Here is a 23049-nt window from a genome sequence, read left to right on the forward strand (position 1 = left end):
TCTTCCATACCCGAGCTGGAGGATCGTGTGACAGATACGTCATGGGCTCCACCTTCTTTATTTTCTTCTCTTTTTTGTGTTTTCGCTGAGTTGCGCACTTCTAGAGACAGTCTCGCATGTGAGCTGTTGTGCTTGTCTCGTTTCGCACAGTGAACAATTTTGTGCGTTCTGCAGGAGAACACCTGAGAAGCAATATAAGTCTGTTTCTTTCTCTTCTTGCAAGCGTGGGAACAAGCAGATGAAACAGAAGTACATCTCTCTTGCTACAGTACAAATTAAAACAAGAACACACAGACAATCGATTTGTATGTTTAATTATTTCTCTAACCATTAAATGGTCCACTGAAGCAACAGAGTAAACAAATAACTGATGTTGCCTAGAATAATTCTCAAAATCATGTGTCCCTGTGAGTGACGTCACAGTACTAGCTGTGATGTCACTCACATTAACTGTGATGTCACCCCCCCTACATGTCCAGCTGCTGGACAGATGGGGGGGGGGGGGGGCACGAAAAACAATTCAAATGCAGTGGGGGCCACTGAAACGTTTCTCTGGGGAGTGGAATTGCAGTGTTTGAAGTTGTTGCAGTCGGCACAGCAACGCCTTTTACAGTGGCATTTGTACCGCGAAACAACATACCTTATAAGCAAGGACCTTCCGTTTATTGTCCCGGATGTGCTTCTTAATGGCTTGCCGCAAGCTCTTATCCACGTGCCAAGCACACAAGAGGTGTTGCTGAGGCTGCCCCATCACTTCTTGCCAAGCGTTGCTGAATGTAGGTACGTCGTCAGTCATGAAGGCTTTGGCTGCAACCGGGCCTGTCCTGGACCTGACTGCCGCGAAGAAAGTGCACATGGCTTTCTGGTCCGTGCGATTGGTAATACAGTATGCCACTGGAAACCCAGCACCACATTCATCCAAGCCAAGCACTGTTATAACTTGCAAGTCAAGCCCTGAAAAAGAAAGTTTACAAAATAAAGAAAGGCTGGGTTGTAGTGGAGGTGTAGAAGGTAAACAAAAAAATCACCGATGATTACGATACTCCCTAATGCGAAATTTGTGCGCAGCTCTACGCATGTTTTCATTTCGCAATATATTGGCTGACGCAAACAATCTGTCTTCTGCGACACATTGCAAACAGAGCTAAGCGTGGTGTGACTGCCTCGCTAATAGGGAAATCACGAAAGGCAGCACAAGGGTGACGGGTGGGCAAGATTCACAGCAGTTGCTGCAAAGAGACCTCCGCTAATGCAGCCCTTTGTTTTCGTACATAGTATCGTTGGACGTGCACGCCGCACGCCATTGGTGAGCAGACGATGTGCGCTACTCTGGCCGCCATCTTGTAGCCATCATCGCTGCGAAGCGGCACTAAGCTTTTCTTCTAACACTCTTACCATACCCTCCTCCTCCACTTTCCGCCTGATGCTTTCACTGTAGCTTCCTCCTCCCGTTTCCTCCTCACGCTCTTCGCTATTCATCCCCCCGGTGTGCTCCTTGCTCACTCTTTCATCCTTCGCTCTGCTCGTTTGCTCAGTTAGGACGACGCTAAGGAACTCCGATGCTCAACACAGGAACGGGCGCTTCATAGCTGCACTCTAAAATGCTGGTTGAAATGTACTTTCTACGCTCCTAGATAGTCATTTTATTTGTGCTGGCTGCTTGTGGGCGAAAATTAGCAAAAGCACTGTTATACACCGTGAAATGCCACCCATGCAGTCTGTCTTGCTGTTCATGCAGGCAATTATAATTGAGATTGTGCACACAGGAATGCGTTCGGCAAACATACTTTGCAGCAACCCATGAGGTGGAGGTTTACACCTCAAATGGTACTTCTGTCAGCCATGTGACACGTGAGCGGTGTAGCTGACAGTCCTAGAACATTTGTTTTTTTTTCATTCCATTTGCGAAAATTTGCAACCAGTCAATGTTCAGGCAGTTACCTTTATTCACACGTAAAAATTCTTAATTTTCTATGGGCAGTTTATTTATAAGCGATAATTTGTGTTTCATATTTTTAATCTTCCTGCTTTTGCATAGGACACACAATTCAATGACACAAAGCTATTCTGTTCCTTAAGAAAAAAAATTTGTTCATTTAAAAGAACTCATTAAAAGCGGTCAAGTGGAGGTGACATTTTGGTGCAGATAAAATATTTTTAAGGAAGCATGAAAGAAGAGAGAGGAAGAAGATCACGCGACGCTCGCTGCTGCGTGTTGTTGGTGGTTAGCCATCTTAATTACTCTAACTCATCTTGTATATATATTGCAAATACACTCTTTCTATGCTCCCAACATCTTCGCATTTCCTTGGTGAGCAAAAAAAATTTATCAGTTATATCATTATCTAACATTATGAAAAATATTTTTTTGAGTAGTTTACAAATGACTGCTTTCTGTTAGGTTTCTGATGCCATCTGCATATCTTGGCTTCACAAAATTGGGAGCATGGATATGTTTTCAGGTGTCAAGAAAAGCTGCCGTATATTTAGAGATCCAGTGATGAGAAACAAAAAATTATGACACAGGTCTTTCATGTTGCAAAACAGTGACATATTATAATTAAAAAAAGAAAGCAAAACAATATTGGTCAAGTTCTTGCACATAACATGTTGTGCAAATGTAATAAGAAAAGACGCATTGCACTGCTTGGTTCATAACGAACATTTAAATTTCTTGCAACCAGAAAAGTTGCTCTGAAGATATGCTTGAATGCAACTTTCTTTCATTCTAAGAACACTTTGCAGGAACTAAGTAGTCTCAACAACTTGCATTGCCCGAGCTTGCACTGATCGTGTACAGCAGTGCTGTCACACAAGTTACGAATGCATTCCCAATCAGGTTTTGTTCACAGAAAGTTTTATCTGAAAGCTGACAAGGATTTTGTATGGGAGAAAAAAAAAGTGGAAGGTTGCATGTCCCACTGTCTGCACAGATTATCTTTCTTTTTTTTAGGGGAGCATTAAATGGCTTCACTGCCCACTTCTACCTCCTCATAGCTAGCTGCCTGTAATATCATCACAAGCAGCCATTGTACACTAGCACATTAGCCCTTTCAGGGTCGATTTTTTTCCTCATATGCAACCACCCAGGGTCGATTTTCTTTATTGCAGATTCCAATTCTTCGAAGGGATCTATTTCAAAAAAGATTTACCATAATTTTTTCAGGGTGACCGTAAAGTGAGAAAACAATATTTTGCACTGGTATATATGTACTCTTTATTCATGAATAACAACAATAAAAAAAGGAACTTATAAGAATTAAAAATTTAATGCATTGTTAAACACATCGCTGAAAGCTTAGAATATGCGCACATGAGAATATTTCTCAAGTCTCAAATGTTCCTGCTCTTACACTAAAATTTACGTCCATAGCGTAATCGAGCTGCGTGGGTGACCAAACTCAAGAAAACTGTGTGGCTGTGTGCTCGTCAAAAAAGTAAAATCTGTGACAAACTTCCGCTAATCTTCATCTTATCACTAAGCAGAGGCAATTAGATATTGCATCTCCCCCCCCCCCCTTTCAAAAAATGAAAAGGAAACGCATGCATGGCAGCACCCTTCCTATGCTCACCCCTGTGAGCACTAAACGAGCGAGAAACAAGCAGTCGACCTATGAGCAATTAGCAACGAGACAGCCATCAGTTCTGCGAGCGCAAGAAGCTGAAACTTCCCGCGGAACAAAACGCAAACAACCGCCTGCGCACGCCAATGCACAAGCGGTAGTATATAGACGCGCCGGAGCAAACTAGCTGTAAAACAAATCATGCAACAAAAACTGAATGAGGGAGGCACAAGAAAAAAATTCCCTGTACTTCCACATAGTGGCAGCACATGCCAGGAAAGAAAAAAATTAGGAAATTGGCACGCTTTTTAAACGTACAGGTAGCACTGTAAATATATGGCATCGACCATTTTGAACTTGTTTGCGGCGTCGTATATTTACGTCATTGACCTTAAAAGGGTTAGGCAGGATGAACAGAAATGCATGTTTTCTCTGTACTTATTGAGCATCCTTTATACTTTCATCGTATTTCAAGGATGCCCATTATAACACCAGTTCTCAGAAAAAAGATGCTCCTATGAAAGCCGCAAATGAAGCATACTGCTAGTATATTATAGCACTATGATGTGTACCAATGATGATGAATGTATATTATAGCGCTATGATGTGTCTAATGGATAATCTGATATTGGTAGGCGGGGGCATGCAAACTCGTATGCCTAACTTTATCGAAATCATAAAAGCTGGCAGCTGTCCTGAAAACGTGTCTTTAAGTATTTTCTGTGAACAAATACAAGAGGAAATGCGCTTGGGGCTCTCCTGTGTCTTTACTTAGGTAAGACATCTTGCTGGAAAAGGTTTCAAGTTACACAACACAACAGCCCCATGAAAAATGGCACCGCTGCGTCCCGCTGTCCCGCAAGAGGTAACGAATCGGGTCTTCATATGCACAGCTGTCGTCACGTCTTCTTAAGTGCGGGAATGAGATGCACTGGATTGCGTCTGCACTGTGTGCCGCAACTGCTGGTGGTTCAACAAGACAATGTGCAGTGTTTGCTTCTGAGTCGTCATCATCATCATCATCATCATCATCATCATCCTGGTTACGCCCTTTGCAGGGCACAGGCCTCTCCCATATTTCTCCAACTACCCCGGTCATGTACTAATTGAGGCCATGTTGTCCCTGCAAACTTCTTAATCTCATCCACCCACCTAACTTTCTGCCGCACCCTGCTACACTTCCGTTCACTTGGAGGTTATCTTCCCTCCTCATTACATGCCCTGCCCATACACATTTTCTTTTTCTTGATTTCAACTAAGATGTCATTAACTCGCGTTTGTTCCCTCACCTAATCTGCTGTTTTCTTATCCCTTAACGTTACACCCATCATTCTTCTTTCCATAGCTCGTTGCGTCGTCCTCAATTTAAGTAGAACCCTTTTCGTAAGGCTCCAGGTTTCTGCCCCGTACGTGAGTACTGGTTAATACACAGCTGTTATACACTTTTCTCTTGAGGGATAATAGCAACCTGCTGTTCATGATCTGAGAATGCCTGCCAAACACACCCCAGCCCATTCTTATTCTTCTTATTATTTCAGTCTCATGATCCGGATCCGCAGTCACTACCTGTCCTAAGTAGATGTATTCCCGTACCACTTCCAGTGCCTCGCTACCTATCGTAAACTGCTGTTCTCTTCCGAGACTGTTAAACATTACTTTAGTTTTCTGCAGATTAATTTTCAGACCCACCCTTCTGCTTTGCCTTTCCTTCTTAGTATAGGATAGCAAATCAGCAGTCTACGATCCCTCACACTACTTTTTCTCTGGTTTCATGAAACCAATGAAAACACACACTCCACCCTACGTGAAAGGATTCTAAGTGTTCGTTCAGCAATCAAGCTCGGCCAGTTCTATACCACCGCTTTTATCATGTCATCATCGCCCGCTGCACCGGCCATCTTCTTCGCCAAGGAAAAGATAGCAACAATCAATGGTTTATATTACATTGACCATTAATAAAGACGAGGATAGGGGAAGAGAACACAAAACGACGACACGGGGTTGTTCTCTTCCCTTGGCGTCGTTTTTATTAGTGGTCAGTATGATATACATTAAATAACAACTATGCCAAACTGAAGTTCTTCTGGATCAATGGTTCGCCTAGTTGACAAACAGTCTTGGATTCCAGTCTTGAACCATCTGCGCTTATAATAAAAGGCGCAAATGCAAACCATACCCGTGCTCTAGACGGATGCAATGGCAGCTGTAATGAGTCACTTGTGAGAACTGCGTGGTAGTGATGTGGACGGGAAATTCCGGGCACATGGTGATGAGGAGCATGAGTGTGGGGCACCCTGTGCTCCCCATTCATGTCATCGCTACACTGAGCACTGAATTCATCTTATTCTGTCTGCCATTGACAGAGAAATGCTTGAAACCTAATCAAGGCGTGAGGAAAACTGAGCTAACAGAAAAACTGAAAGCATGGAAGAATGCCATTTACCCCATATAAGAGGTACCCCATTGCGATTTGTTGCTTTAAACTGCGACTCTCTTTTTGTTCATCATCATCATCAGCCTGGTTACGCCCACTGCAGGGCAAATGCCTCTCCCATGCTTCTCCAACAACCCCGGTCATGTACTAATTGTGGCCATGCCGTCCCTGCAAACTTCTTAATCTCATCCGCCCACCTAACTTTCTGCCGCCCCCTGCTACGCTTCCCTTCCCTTGGGATCCAGTCCGTAACCCTTAATGACCATCGGTTATCTTCCCTCCTCATTACATGTCCTGCCCATGCCCATTTCTTTTTCTTGATTTCAACTAAGATGTCATTAACTCGCGTTTGTTCCCTCACCCAATCTGCTCTTTTCTTATCCCTTAACGTTACACCTATCATTCTTCTTTCCATAGCTCGTTGTGTCGTCCTCAATTTGAGTAGAACCCTTTTAGTAAGCCTCCAGGTTTCTGCCCCGTAGGTGAGTACTGGTAAGACACAGCTATTATATACTTTTCTCTTGAGGGATAATGGCAACCTGCTGTTCATGATTTGGGAATGCCTGCCAAACGCACCCCAGCCCATTCTTATTCTTCTGATTATTTCCGTCTCATGATCCGGATCCGCCGTCACTACCTGCCCTAAGTAGATGTATTCCCTTACGACTTCCACTGCCTCGCTGCCTATCGTAAATTGCTGTTCTCTCCCGAGACTGTTAAGCATTACTTTAGTTTTCTGCAGATTAATTTTTAGACCCACTCTTCTGCTTTGCCTCTCCAGGTCAGTGAGCATGCATTGCAATTGCTTTTTGTTACTAGTATGATAACAATTTTAATTCTGTGGCTTTACGTGCCAAAACCACAATCTCATTATGAGGCCATAGGGTGGGACTCCGGATTAATTTTGACCCACTTAGGATTCGTTAAATGTGCACCTAAATGCAAGTACACGACCACGACCTCAAGCCCTGTAGTGCGACGCTATAGCCATTAAGCTACTAAGGCAGATTCTTTTTTCCTTTTGAATTCGTTCATATCATGTTGCTCACCTGCTGCTCTTCCATGTGTTCCGTCAACACACACACGATCGGCCCCGACCACACTGAAAAGCTCCTGCTGCGGCAGGGTCATGATGACCAACATGAAGTCTCTGTCTTCCAAGAGCTCCTCACTGCTTCTCTCAAGAATGTCACTCTTGTCGGGCTGTCCTTGATGTTTGAAGAAGAGCACTGGGTTGTCTCTTTCCCCGTGCATCCTTTCGACCCAAAGCTGCACGCTGACGTAGTCCTTGGCGTCCAGGCGCTCAGCGTTTCTGGCGTCCCTCATGATGCTGTGGAGGTCCTGCCTGGTTATCCGGTTCAGGCGGTGGAATGTTTCATCCACGTTGGCTCGTGCATCCTCCAGTATTGCCTTCATGGGTACACCCTCTCGAAGCTTGGCTAGAGAGAGAGAGATAGAAAAAGTCTATGTGGGTCAACCGGAAATGCAATCGTTAAACCAACGGCAAAGAAGCGTTAACCCCTTTCAGGGTCGATTTTTTTGTCGTATGCAACCGCCCAGGGTCGTTTTTGTTTTATTTTATTTTTATTCCAGATTTAACCCTTTGAAGGTTTTTGCCATACATGTACGGAGGCGGTTTTCTGTCCCGCAAGGTCTCTGCCGTACGGCTACGGTTTCGACCCTCCGTTTGAAATTTCGAGTCTTTATGACGATGTGTGCTCAGTGGGAGGTGCTGCCACCTCTTAGGATTTACAAGAAGCGTTCGAAATTTGTGCTGCCTTCTTGGGGAGATAAACAGAACTGATTTCTAGCTTCAGCGTGTCGTGCAGACTGCGGCAACACCCCTTTTGCGGTTTCAGTTTCGCCGCATGATCGCAACAGAGGCGCGCGAAACGTCATTTTTCTCTTTGTCGGCACTCTCTTGCAGGGGCGGTGGAAGTTGATTTCTATCTTGATTGGCGCTGCTCTTAGCTTGTTTATCACCACCGCTCACAAGGTATTCTCGCTCTCTGCGGCAATGCGCTTACGCGAGAGGGTGCCTCAGACCTCTGCCCAAGGCAGAGATGATGTCACGTGAGCGCCAACACAACTCATCGCTTCAAGAGGAGAGCAGACACGCATTTTAGGTGTGCAGACTGCTATAAGGCGCTGTGCGTAGACCCGTGTTTCAAGAAGTACCACACTCTGAAATACTATTGAACATTTTGCAGTTCTGAGTGATGCTGAGACCAAAATACTGTTGCAAATATTTTTTTCTATTTATTCCCGACTTTATACATTTTGTACATTCAAGATCCGCAATAAAGTAATTTGACCACCTGGGAAATTTTTTTTCAATATTATTCGACCCTCAAAGGGTTAAATTCTTCAGAGGGACCTGTTTCGAAAAAAATTTACCGCAATTTTCAATGCAAGATATTTTGCATTGGTATATATGAACTGTTTATTCATGAATAACAACAATAAAAACAGCAAATAAACCTATAAGAATTAAAGATTTCATGCATTGTTAAACACATCGCTGAAAGCTTAGAAAATTCGCACACGAGAATGTTTCGTAAGTCTCAAATGTTCGTGCTCTTACACTAATATTTACGCCCATAACGTAATCGAACGAAGTAGGTGAACGCGCACAAGAAAACTGTATGGTTGTGTGCCTGTCAAAAAACTAAATGTGTGACAGACTTCTGCTAATCTTCATCTTATCGCCAACCAGAGGCAATTAGTTTTCGCGAGTCTCAAAAAAAAGAAGGAAAAGGGAACCCATGCACGGGAGCATCCTTCATATGCGCAGCCCTGTGAGCAATAAACGAGCGAGTAACAGGCGGTCGCCCTTTGAGCAATTAGTAACGAGATAGCCATAAGTTTTGTGAGCACAAGAAGCTGAAACCGGCCGTGGAACAAAACAGGAACTAACTGCTGCCCGCACGCGCACACGCCAATGCACGAGCGGTAGTATATAGTTGTGCCAGGGCAAGCAAACTAGCTCTAAAACAAACCATGCAACGAAAACTGAGAGAGGGAAGTGAGAGAAAAAGATTCTGTGTATTACCACATAGTGGCAACACATGCCAGGAAAGAAAAAGTTTGGAAATCGGCATCGACCATTTTGGACTTGTTTGCGGCACCCTATATTAAGTCATTGACCCTGAAAGGGTTAAGGATGCAAAGAGCCAAGGTCGGCATTTAAAAAAATTTAATGTAATTTAATTGGCAGCCCTTTTTTCCTTGAATAATCAGTTTCACCGACTTACAATCAATGCATCTATAATGTGGTACATTACATTATTTGAGCGATCTACATTCCTTCCTGTTGTTTTAGGCCAGCTTATTACACTGTTGTATTTCCTTACGAAGACAGAGAGAGAGGCGAGCATTGCTACAGAGCAGACTTCAGCAGCAGCAGCAGAAAAATTACGTGGATTCTCCAATGTTAATATTTGGTGCCATTAATAAACTGCAATGGTGACTATCGGCTACAGCATTACAAAATATGATTACTAAGTCAGCAGCTGCCGCACGGCAAGTACGTTATTTTTGCAGGCATCAACTTGACAGCCAGGCTCTCAGTTTATCGTGCATAGTGAATAAACTTTTTTTTTCCATAAAGGAAACAATGTATTTTTATAACATTAAATGCCACAAAAAAGTGGGAGGGAAGATGGCAGCCGCAGTAGTGTTTTTGGTTAGAACGATGCTCCGGGCATCCAGCAACTGTGGCTTTGGATTCCACCCACGGAAAAGCTGTCTTTTCTGACACTTTCAACGCCTTTGTTAACCCCTTCCAAGTGCCAATTACATCTGTCGATTAACACCTTACTTTCACCGCATTTCTAGCATATTCAGAGCTATAAAACCGTACACCCACAGAATGGATTAAGAATTTTAAATTCTTCAGCGAGTTTTGTCAAGTTTACAGAATGCGGACTCCATGCGAAAAGCTAACTGCAGGAACAACAGATATGAAAATATCAACTATTTCATATATAGCAGGCTTAAGTAGCACCTACCCAGCCAATTGAAAATTAAGCTTCCTGCAACACACAGCAAGAGAAGTGAACACACTACATACAATGAACCCTGCCCGCTCACTATACTAACACGTTCAGCTCAAATTATTCAAATTTGAAGCGCAATTCCAATCAGAAGTGTTTAGTGATGTTTGCATTTCAAATATGATTACTTTCATCAATGCTTTTTCTGTTGATATGCTACATATTGTCGGGCACAATTGTGTACACAGCACCGTAAAGTGTTAAATATGACAATTATTTACAATCCTTTTTCAATCAGCAAAAACTGTTCACTACCCCTACACCTTCTGTGGCATCAGTGTCTGTCACTTTTTTAGTTCAGAACCATTCATAGTGGCACAGGACATTACAAGTGTTAAAAAAGGGTCGACTATTGTAACAAATGCACAGTGCTCCAGATAAGCTTGCATATAACATCACGGGGCATTTGCTCTGGTTTGGTTGATGCACTTTACTTAATTTAATTAGTGGTAACGAAAGCATTAGTCGTATCTTTTAACAATTATTTGGATAGCTAAAGGGTCCCTGAAATGGTTCGGACAAATTTTGTAGACGCGTAGGGTACAGCTGAAGTTAATCATTTGCACCACAATTTGGGTGAAATGTCTCATATTAAGAGTGCTATGGATGATTACAAGTTACCCTCCTCCGTAGTCATGCATTTTCTCCTAATCTCGTTCGCTGAGTGATCGGGGCTAAGCTCCGCCTTCACTGGTTCCACATCATGATGGCACGTCGTGTCGTCGACTTCCGGTTCTCTAGGAGCGAGCGCACGAAGCCTCTCCAAACTCTCTGCCAGCTGCTTGGCAGTCGACCCCAAGCGAGAGCTATCGAAGCAGCGTGCATTGCGAGCATTCTGTCACAGCGCCGAAGGTGTCTGGTATTCCGGTAACCACAGGCGAGCCGGCTGTTTTGACAGAACGGTGGATGCATAAACTCAAGCTGATGAAGGAACTTTAGCACAGATGTACATGAGCTGCCTGATCGGTCTCCATGGTCCAGCCACCCGTTGGCGCAGAGCTTAACCAGCCGAACAAAGAGCTAATGTTGCTCTAACCAAGTGTAAAACATTTTAAACATTTGCAAAAACAGCATGTTAACCATTGCGCTCCTGCAAAAAATTTACACCAGCAGCAAAGAATACATTTCGTTACTGCTACTGCGTGTGGTTGAGCTCTGTGCCACCAGGTGGCTGCGCCCTGCACGCCATTCACATTTGCACTTCTGCTTATCCCGTGAAACGACGACATGGTCAAACGGGCAGGCCCTGTCCCCTTGCGCTTGTAATACCGGACTCGCGAAACGCTATTGCGTTAGTAATCCTCCGGTGTAAAGTGACAGCCACAAACGCGCAAATCCTGGTGCCGATCTGATAGCGGCAATCCGATGCGTTGCAGCCACTTGAATCGTCTGCTGCCTTGCAGAGGGACACAATGTGGCAGCTTGACATATTGCCAGTCGCTACGTTTGCAGTCCACAAGGCAACAAAGTCGAATCATAGTGCTCGCAAAAAGACAGACCAACTCTGACTGCGGAGCTCGCGTCAAAATGGAGCACATTGTAATACAAGCATACGACGCTTGCTGTGTGCCGAAGTGATTAAGTGTAGTGAGAAATTGTTCTTGTGCATTTTCTTTCTGTTACATTCTTTTTATAGAAACAAATTAACTAACATTACAACTATTACGAACATCATTTGTTCACCATAAAGGTGGAAAAATTATAGATGACACGCCCTGGGCAGCCAATCCGATAGCTCGCCCGCATGACGTCAATTGAGTGATTTACATCATATGGGTAGGGGTGGCTGAAAATTCCGTTGAGCAGTGTGCGGCGATCGGCAGCGATGTACATTTTTAAAACCTTATAATTAGATGCGTCACTTAGATGCATCAATTAATGATCAGAAGAACCTACTGTAACGACTCACTACGTTTGTAGAAAATCGACAACATTGTTTCAGGGTCCCTTTAATTGATCAATTGACCAGCCTTACAAGGAACACATACAGCTGTAACTTTATGCTAAAATTGAGTGCCAAGCTGTTTTGTGGGGTCAGGTCTCTGCCTAATCATCCTAATGTCCTAATCGTTGTACTATGACCACATAAATAATATTTATGAGCACCCAAAGATGTTAGTTATGCAGTCCTTGAACCCTACATAGTGGTAAAAAAATGCAAGCTGAACTGAAATTTCACACAGAAACCGCATTTGTCATGGATCAGCTGTAATGGTTGTGCAAGGTTACAGGTTTTACTGCAGCCCATAATGTTCACATTTTGATTGAGGCAGAATGGACAAGCATGATTGTGTAGTTATATATTTCAGCTTATGTTAAGCAAACCCCGTGGATGGAAGTTGTTTGAGGCTTATTTACTGCGGCTATTCTCATAGCCATTGGGTTGCATGGCGATGTTACACCCTACCGATCCACTTAACTGCAAGCTGCAAAATTAAGCAGGCACAAAGAGAGCCACTGTGTGCTCTGCGGCTTGCAGTGCTAATTATATCAACAATAACTAAAGCTGCTGGCAGCAATAGGAGCAGTTGTACAGGCAAAATAAATGCCAATGGCTTCACCAAGGAAGCTTTCAATCACACGTAGTTGTTACCACAGCCAAATGTAATGGAACAAACTGGGCCAAGTTATAGGCTGTTTGGGGTGCCATTAACTATATTAGCCCACAGTCAGTGAAAGTGACTTTGAATTATGCAGATGTGATGCATTTCTAATGCATTAACAATCGCTTTGGGTTTTTTCACTGCCTGATGTGGCATAGGCAGTGCTTTATACGGGCGAGGTTGAAAACCCAAGAACTATCCTTCACGCGTTGATTAAGAGCAAAGCAGTTTCTTACCGGCAAGAGCACCTCTCTCCGACTTGGACAGAAAGACATGGCACAAGTCAAAGTCGTGGCCCCTGTGTTTGCGTTGGAACGTCACACTAACTCCTGTCTTGGCTTCAGCGACAGTCATTGCTGCAAAACATATCTTTCCACATTTGATGCTTCCAGCCCGCTTCCTCTTCCGGTTTCCTACAGCTGAAGAAAAGAATATATATATATATATAATAGCCAGGTGGTTAATTCTCACTTATGTACTTGATTTCAGGCGCACGCTTCGTTAGCAAAATACCAGTAAAGACAAGAATAGCTGTTTGTAGTAAGTTTAGTGAAAACCTCAGTAAGTTTGTAAGTGTTACTGTTCTCATTGAGCCTCTTTATTAAATGAGAAGGCCTTGCAATAAGTCCATAAAGGCAGGTATACAACACATTTCTGTCCTATTCATTTTTCTTATGCCCCTCCATTCACTAGGGCTGCATCCCACCTAAGTTATTACTGGTGCTTGCCACTTGAAACCATTAAATTGTAAGAATAAAGTAGAATCAAACAATTCAGATCGTATAGTATACTGGCTTTGGACTTTGGCCAATTTTTGAGGCCAGGCCTGTTACAAATACTATGCATAGTTAACATGGGGAAGTAGTGGCATGCAGCACGAGCAGGCAGACAAAGCAAGCAGTGCTCTTGGAAACAAACCTTAAATGGGCAAACTTATGCCTTCAAAAGAAACAATAAGCATTGCTACGGTGATGAACATAGTCAATGGTTGTGCTTTACAGTGATACGGCTTGCAGCTGACCCTTGGTTCTATAGCGTCGTCTTTCATTATCTATTAGTTGGCAATAAAAATCCGCTACAAAAAGACATTGCAATCACTGGTGGGAGCCAGCAATACCAGCCATTTCTGCAATGTCCCTGTAGCCCTCGTTAAATCCCTTCATGTCTTTATACAAAGCACACGGAGCCACTCCAACTGCTTTTATGCGAAAGAAGCGCAATATAGCTCTGAAATGAAGGTGCATCACGCATAACGGTGATGATTTTCCAGTCTTCTTTGGAAAGAATAAACGTAAGAATTGCCTGGAATTTTGCATAGGAAGAGTTACTTCTTTATTGCCGAGTATTTCAATGTCCCCGCTATTCTATTACAAGAGGGCATCAGCAAGCATTTATTACTTTTCTTGCCACTGTAGCTTGCTAACACTATTTGTCATAATTTTCACCTGTAATACAGTACAAGAAAATTCTGTGATCCTTTTAAAAGCTCAACTATTGGCACAGATGGAGGAGAGTGGCTTTTACCAAGATGTGTTGATGCCGCAGGGGTTCTTCAACCTCGTGTATACCTTAACACGTCTTTAAGCGTGCCTTACAGGGTCCTAAAGCACCCTGAATTCATCAACAGCCTTTGTATTGATGCCAGCAAAATGAAAACTTTAAAGACATTTTTGCAACACTATGTCCTTGAAGGATGTGTGCAAAGGCATTAGCAGATCTCTCATTCTGGTCATTACCAGGATAGTGATTTGGGCAAGTTGTTCTAAGTACGCAGCGAGAATACAGCACAAAGCACCAATGTATGGGCTGATGGACATGTGGTTAATGAAAACAGAAACGCAAACACCGAAAACCGATTGAACTTTATTGATCAAAGAATGTATATATAGGAACACAGGACTTCACAGTGCTATCGGACACAGTATTACAGACAGCAATACTGGAAGGTCATTATGCAAAAAAGAGGTGAGGCATGCAGACAGGACACAAGAGTGGAGAAGTGGACAACACAAATGTCAACTATCAACTGAAGGGTGCACTGAGGCGAAAAAAGAAAGAAGGCACAAAACTCATCTGCGCATGCTCAGGACTGGTAACACCACGTGTCAATCGGGTAAACGTGCCGGCCTACGTGAGAGATAACTGTTGAGGCACTAAATCTCTTCCTTATGTAAGGTAATCAAAGGCTGACTCCCACACGCACTTCCACCGTTATAGATATGCCATGCCTCTACCATAAGACGCATATCTTCGTTCTTATGCCTGTACAATATAGCGCATTCATCTAACTCTGGCATGCGGTTACAATCTCGGCAACATAGCGAAAGATTAGAAGGTGATCCACCTGTTAACGACCTTTTATGTTCCATTAGCCTCTGATTGATACACCGTCCCGTTTGCCCTACGTAGAACTGGCCACAGCTAAGGGGAATTTTATAAACCACACCCATACGACAGTCAGTAAACCTGTTGTTCTTATTGTGCTTCACTGGACAAATATCTGTTCTTTTTTTGCCTTTTACCTGCTCCTTTTTCCTCTGCACGGCAGCGCATATCTTACCTAGCTTATTGGGAGCAGTGAAAGCAACATTAACATCATATCTACTTGCAACTTTTTTAAGCCTGTGCGACACTGAATGAATGTACGGAATAGCCACTACTCTTCTTTTTTTTGCTTTTACTGCTTTCTGTAATCACGTCCGCCCCCCCCCCCCAAAACCGTCTTCTTTAGGCGCTCAGCCACAGTGGCCACTGCTACACTAGGACAACCTGCTTCTAATAGGTGCCGGACCTGCGCATTAAAACTGGCGCTCATTTTGTGCATGCCGGATCTGGTGAAAGAAGACTTAAGGCACGACATGGCAATTCCATTTTTACTACTTTGGAATGCTTGAATTGAAAGTTTAGCAACGGCTTCGAAGATCTTGGGGAGTACTGCCAACAAACGTGATTTTTTTCGAAGACCAAGGGAATGTCAAGAAACTGAATTACGCGTCGCCGAGGAAATTCCTTGGTAAACGTTACTCCTCCTCCATAAAGTTTAAATTGCTCCCTTACTGAGGTAGCAGGGGAATCGAATTCTTCCCTATTGCAGAAAATCAGGTAATCATCAACGTAACGAAATATTTTGATAACGCTATCACCTAAGCAGCTGTCAACCTTACTCAGGTAAATATTGCTAAGAATAGGGGCAACCTTTGAGCCAATACAAATGCCTGATTTCTGCAGAAAAATGCCATCTCTCCACCCAATCAGCGTCGACTTCAAGTACGTTGAAAGAATTTCTAGAAAAGCTCCCGTAGAAACACCGCATCTGTCAATAAAAGCCAACTCTTGCACTTGTTCTTTAATGCACTCATTTACGGAATTTAGCAACCTGTCATGCGGCAAGGAATAATGCAGGTCTTCAATATCCATACTAAAAGCTGAATAAAGAGAAAATCAGACATCCACCCGTTCGTAGCAATTGCTACAAAGGAAACCCATACGGGTTCCTCGAAAGAAAAGTCTCATAGTTGAAGAAAAATTCGTCCTGGTCCGGGACTAGAACCGGGGACCACCGCCTTTCCGGGGCAGCCGCTCTACCATCTGAGCTAAGCAGGCGGCTAGCAGGTGGCAGTGCGAAGTCGAATTTGTCGACAACACAAAGCAAAGGCAAGTTTTTGACGTAGTAGTTCTGCAGAAACCCGCAAGGTGAAGAGAAGTAATGAATAAAGAGAAAATCAGACATCCACCCGTATGGGTTTCCTTTGTAGCAATTGCTACGAACGGGTGGATGTCTGATTTTCTCTTTATTCATTACTTCTCTCCACCTTGCGGGTTTCCGCAGAACTACTACGTCATACTAAAAGCTGTACAATCACCAGGATTTTCCTTTTTAAATACTGAACTGAGAATTACACAAGCAAAAGGGGTCTGAAAAAACGAGTGAAGCTAAGCAGTTCTGTAGATAACTAGCAACACAGACCTGTCATGTCCCTTTCTCTGACACCATAGCACGAAAAGGAATTTCTTGCTTATGGGTCTTCGCCGAGAAAAACAGCTCTAAGGTGAGGGATTTTGCTTTCTTGACATAATCTGCATAATGCAATTTTCTTTACATAATGAATCCTTACCAACTAACTCAGCTTTCTGTCATTCTAAACCGGAAGGTCAATAAAACAGCAGAAACCTTTTATAAAGACCAGGGGTGGGACTGCCCAATGTCATTTTGAAGCAATTTCGGTAGCAAGTAAAATTGCGCTTTGGAGCAGTTTGGAGCAGACTAAATATATATTGGAGCAGCTTGGTGCAGAGTGAATTCGGAGCAATTTAGAGCAGATGAAATTTCATATTGAAGCAGTTTAGTGCAGCCCAATCTTAATTTTGGTGGAATAATGGGATATGGCAGGACATTTCGAAACCACGACGGAACATGGAATAAGCCAACACAAGCGCTGTACTGCAACTCTCTTAAGGAACATCTTAAGCTACATATTGAAGCAGATTACCCTGATACTAAAACCGTCTAGTGCATGCAGAGTTTGGTAATACAGTCGAAACCACTTATAACGATACTGGTTTTAACAATATATCGGTTATAACAATGAGAGGCTGCTGCACCATCGACTTTTGTATGTTTTCCATGGTTAAATAACCCGCTTACTACAATGCCCCGGTGCCGCATTATCAGTTATAACGATGAAGTCTGGCTGCTGGGTGTCCCAAGCCGAAATGTAAAATGCAAACTGCTTGAAAAGAAAAAAATAAAACGAGAAATTCGAGCCGCGGTACAATGGGCCGCTGCTCCAACAGCCGTTGCGCGCTCACGTTCCAGCCATATCCGCTCGGCTCTCTCCCGTTGCCCTTCCACTCCTACATACACGAATGGGCTGTGCCCATAGCTCTACGCTGCCCCACTTTCTGAAACACAAATGGACCACACCAACAGCGCTGCAAACAGATTGCTCACATGTTGCTTGCTGGCTCCTCATTCAGTGCAGTGCGGCAGTTCTCAAACAGCTTAATCGCTCGCATTCACTTTTGTCGGTTGTGTCAAAGTTGTTCCTGGCCAAGCAGTTTCTCAACTTCGCATGACTCGCCGCCAAAACGGAAGATGGCTCATCCACCCGCTGATCATTGGCAATGCACAATGTTGCCAGTGAAAATAAAGCGCACGGCTGTAGATTTGGAAACCAAGTGCTTCTAAATGATAAGACGATCGTCGTGAACGTGCTTGCATCGAATAGAGATGGCAGCGATGACGCGGTAGGGCAGGCTGCCTTAACGTTGTCCTCACAGGAGGCCCAGCATGATTCAGTCCCCCCCCTGCCCCCCCCCCCCCTCCGGGGCTTAGTTCTCGCGAGGAACCTTCCGCTGCACTACGTGGAGCGCTTGGATGCCATGGAGAAGGATGTCGGCAATTTTCAAGGAAAACATGCATGGCTGACGGACATAGGCGCTTCTCGTACAAGCCAGCGCATCGTGAGATGCTTGTGGCGATCTCTCCTCAGCGTTTCTTCTGGATTTCTCAAGCTGACAGCCTTCTCGCAATTTTTAAACGGCCCCTTTTCGGGCCACCAAAGTGATGCCTCGGCAGTACTCGCATATCGCTTGCCACCTGTGACACCTCTTTGCAGTTGTTATAGCAGTGCCATTCTTTAACGCCGACAGCCGCGGCTTGTTACACGCGACTGGAGCGCCCAGGAAGCTGATAAACGAGTGAACACAATCGCAGCCGGGCAGAGGAATGTGGTGGGGAGGGGCACTGGCCTCCCTGCCTATAAAGTTTTCTCATATCAGCTCTGCCATCCCCCTGGTTATAACAATTATTGGTTATAACAATGGAATTTTCGTGGCACTTGAATATTGTTATAAGTGGGTTCGACTGTAGTACCTGTAGATTTTTTAATTAGTCGCAGCAATGACAAAAATTGTGTTACATCGGAGTTTCGGTTTCGAGACCGAAACTTGCTTGCCCTCAGGGGCCACTGTGATAGCGACGCTCCGCCTATTTAAGGCGCCGCGCTTCGATAAATTCACTCTCAGCCTCGGTCCTCCTCTGCATCTTTCTTTAGGCCGCCGTCCCGGCGTGCCCAACGTGCCTAGCATGGTGTTCTTGGCAGCCACACCAAAGTAACATTGGTGACGAGATGAAAAGGACTTTTACTTCTGTGGGCATTATTTCCAAGCCTTACCATTGTTACAATACTGCTAATTCTGATTATACTTTTTCAGTGGATGCCAGGGACTTTGCTCCTACTGAAACGCATCCCTGTTTTACCTCTACTACTGCTGCCATGATGCGTCCAAGTTGCTGCCCATGCTGCTTTTGAAGAACCCCATCTTGTATACTACTGCAATGACTTACACTAAGGACTTCAGGCGCTACTACGTAAAGCATCCCCACATCCTGCGACCACTTCTTCGGACTTAGAACGGCTCAGACGCTACCTGGACACTAACCCTACTTCAAACGCTTCTGCTGCGATGCATCCACTACGTTCACGAACCCCAGGTATGCCTCGTCTGCTGTGACGCTACTGCTGGTACCTGAGCGTGTCCTTTCTACTACTGCTTCGGCCATGAACGCTGAGCGCTACAGCGCATTTCATCAATGCTGACGTGAACTCAGACACTGCCAAGGCACAGACCGCTCCAACTACTGAGGCCTAGGACATTGCCGTCTTACTTGCGCTCCAGAGCACTCCTACTCAAGCGACAACCCTGTTCGACCTACAACCATGCTTTATGGAATTCCACCGCCACCTTTCTTGCAGACATGGGGTCCCCCGTCTATGCCTGCATCTCTCTTTAGGCCGACGTGCCGGCGTGCCCAATGTGCCCAGCATGGCGTTCTTGGTGGTCACATCGACATAACAATATGCATGCCACAATAGCAAGTACAAAATTGTGTAAAGTAGCCACAGACATTTTTTTTTTATATAAATACACTTTTATTTAATGTCTCAACAGTGTAGGTGAAGTGCCTGGAAATGCACTTTGCAAACACACAGTACGAAGAAACCAGAGTTACGAAATACTGTGGTTTATTGAAAGCCATTTCAGCATAATAGAAGTAGTTTTGCTTTGCCACAAGCCAATCAGAATGCGTGGTGGTAGAAGCGTGTTCAGTAGCTATGGCGTACAAGAATATTGAAGATTGGGTTGAGCAGCAGCACAGAGCATGCTTTCCAACAAAGCCAAAAATATCGGTGGCACTGCAATAAAACTATATATCTCGGGCCGACGTTCATGATGGTAGCGAAAAATTTTCTCCAATTATGAGGTCCAATCAACAAAGACCCAGAGAGCCACAATTTACCCTGGGCTGGTACAACGTAAAACTTCCACTGTGTTTTACAGCAGAGCTGTATATGGCTAGAGTTATACGTATTTTTCGTGTTGGTGCATCAACAATAAACATGTGAGCTTGAGCCAACGCAGAGATAGTGCAATATTGGGCTGACCCAAGGCAGAGGTGGAGCAAGTTTCAAGCACTCCGCCCCTAATTGCCGTGATCATCATCATCATTAGCCTATTTTATCTCCACTGCAGGACAAAGGCCTCTCCCTATGATCTCCAATTATGCCTGTCCTGTGCCAACCGATTCCAACAAGTGCCTGCAAATTTCCTAATTCCGAAGAACTTGTTGTTGGGCGAGTTGGTAGATATTAGCGAGCATTGTTTAACTGCGCGAACAAACGAACCACAAAGACAGCGAGGGACAAGGACGGGCGCAGACTTGCAGACTTGACGAGCGTAGGTAGATCGCGTTTCACTTATACAAGGTTTACTTTTCTTTTACCTTGCCTTTTTTTTGCGCACGCGCAGTGGAGTATGTCAGGTGTGTACTTATATGTGTACGTTGTGGAATAAACTTTAGTTGCAAGTCTACGCCCGTCCTTGTCCCTCGCTGTCTTTGTGGTTCGTTTGTTCGCGCAGTTAAACAATGCTCGCTTTCCTAATTTCATCGCTCCACTTGGTCTTCTGCCATCCTCGACTGTGCTTCCCTTCTCTTGGCACCCATTTTGTAACACTACTAGTCCACCAGTTATCTAACCTACGCATTACATGACTTGCCCAGCTCCATATTTTTCTCTTAATGTCAATTAGAACATCAGCTACTATACCCATTTGCTCTCTAATCCACACCGCTCTCTTCCTGTCTCTTAACACTACATCTAAAATTCTTCAAGCCATCACTCTGCGCGGTCCTTAACTTGTTCTCGAGCTTCTTTGTCAGTCTCCAAGTTTCTACCCCATATGTTAGCCCCAGTAGAATGCACTCATTGTGCACCTTTCTTTTTAATGATAATGGTAAGATTCCAGTAAGAATCTGACAATGTCTGCCGCATGCACTCCAACCCATTTTTATTCTGTAAATTTCCTTCTCCTGATCAGTGTCCACTGTGAGTAATTGACCTAGGTAAACGTACTCCTTCACAGACTCTAGAAGCTGACGGGCGATCCCAAATTCTTGTCCCCTTGCCAAGCTATTGATGATTATCTTTGTCTTCTGCATATTGATCTTCAACTCCACTCTTACACTTTCTATGTTAAGGTCCTCAATCATAATAATAAAAATTCACCTATGATTACGATACTAGCTAATGCGAAATTTGAGTGAAGTTCTATATGTGTTTTCATTGTGCGTGTGAATGTTTTGTATTATGATTATAGAGATACATTGTTTATATTAGGAACAGAACGCTGTGAGTAGCGTAGCTGACACGGACAATCTGTACCGTGTGCAAGATGGCGAACTAAGCGAAGTGTGGCGCAACTGCCTCGCTAATCAGGCGATTGCAAGAAGCAGCACATCAGCACAATTCACAGCAGCTGCAGCAGACAGACCGCCGCTCATGCAGCACTTTGTTTCCATGCAGACGACGCGCGCTACTCTGGCGCCATATTGTAGTTACCGTCGCTGCACAGCGTGTCTTGTGGAGCATTACTCTCCTCGTGCTTTCATTCCACCAACGACGAGAGCGGCCCTTTGTCGCAGCGAAATCGTGCCACCAGTGTCAGTGGCGACAACGCCCAAGGGACCATCGCATCGAGCCTTACTCGTAGCTGCACACCATTGCCCCCTGAAGGAGCAGTGATCGCTGTCACACCTGTTTGTACCGCGGACTGACTTCAGCAGCTGGCGCCGTGGACAAGCGCAGCCCTCCCCACTTTACACCGCCTTGGCCCCCATCGGAAGCGCAGATGAGATCGCCCATACAGCTGCAGGTGCCATGGGCGCCGGCAATTCAGCACATGCGCAAGCCGTTTCCCCTCCGCTCCACCTCCACGTTCGCTTTCATTCGCTCGGTCACGAGGTACGACACCGCGGCATGCCGATGTTCAATGCAGGAACAGGCACCTAGGAGCTGCACTCTAATAGTAAATAATAATAACAAATGAAACATATAAATCAAGATACGTTGTGTCAAGTTCATGGTATACTGGAATCGTATGGGAACAGCACATGAAATCACGAGCAGAAGCGCTGCCATATACGCAATGGACGAAATGTACATACAACCAGACAATCGACTCACACGGGGACAATGCCACCGACTGTGGGGATGTCTGTGCGGTACAATCAAAAGACGAAATTGTGATAGCCACTGCGTATGCATCTCCAGACACACCCAAGAGCGGTATCGAGAAGTTCAAGACCACGCACTTTGTGGACGTTAGCCATGTTGACACCACCCCTGTGATCATCGTTGGAGACTTCTATGTGGACATTTCAAAACCAGACAAGAAATGATTCCCTCAGTTTCTGCTAGAAGAGTTCATTTTGAAGTGCCGCACCAATACAAGTCACTCAACTACTCAACAACGGTGGTGTGCAGATTTAACTTTGGCCAAGAATCTGTCTAAGGTGGTAGCCGAACCAAAGCTATCGTCCCTACCATTACAAAAATAATGAAAATAAATGTGCATACCCTTGCCTAACCTTGTGTGATAAGCTACAGCTTTGCTTGTCATCCACCTCCACAGAGCAGAATGGCTCAATTCTTTATTCCAAATCCACCATTGGCCCTTCGCGATAGGTCAAAATGGCTCAGGCCTCGTCCACAGGAGCACAAAAACAGAGTGCAACAGTTTTACATCATATCGGCCTGTGGGACAGAGATACCGGGCCGCTGACCCTGCTGCACTGTGCACCTCCCTAAAATGCAGTTTACTCGCGGCACCCTCACTCTACTTTTCGTTGTTCTGCGCCTCAGCTAGTGAACGCCGCGCCGCTCAGCGCACTCAACTTTATTCTAGTGCGCTCTAAATACAGCCGCTGCCCTGGCTGTCCCAAAAGCAGCGACAACAGCCGGGAGCAGACGCACGCGCGCCGGCCACTTGCCAGCGCGTGTGTCCAGTGTTGTAATGCCCAGCGTCATAAGCACGAAAATTACAAGGAACTG

At 44.6% G+C, this 23049-nt stretch overlaps 1 protein-coding gene across 2 annotated transcripts in view; it reads right to left on the reverse strand.

Moving 5' to 3' along the window:
• Positions 1-23049, reverse strand: part of LOC142576437 (uncharacterized) — a 43211-nt gene that overhangs the window by 12776 nt on the left and 7386 nt on the right. For both annotated transcript variants that reach the window (XM_075686572.1, XM_075686573.1), the window contains exons 3-5: positions 12892-13074; positions 7047-7436; positions 641-954 (exon numbers count right to left, since the gene is read on the reverse strand). In XM_075686572.1, coding sequence (XP_075542687.1) covers positions 641-954; positions 7047-7436; positions 12892-13074 — 887 coding nt within the window. The remainder of the gene's footprint in view (positions 1-640; positions 955-7046; positions 7437-12891; positions 13075-23049) is intronic.

Source organism: Dermacentor variabilis, chromosome 3, assembly GCF_050947875.1.
Source record: "Dermacentor variabilis isolate Ectoservices chromosome 3, ASM5094787v1, whole genome shotgun sequence".
NCBI lineage: Eukaryota > Metazoa > Arthropoda > Arachnida > Ixodida > Ixodidae > Dermacentor > Dermacentor variabilis.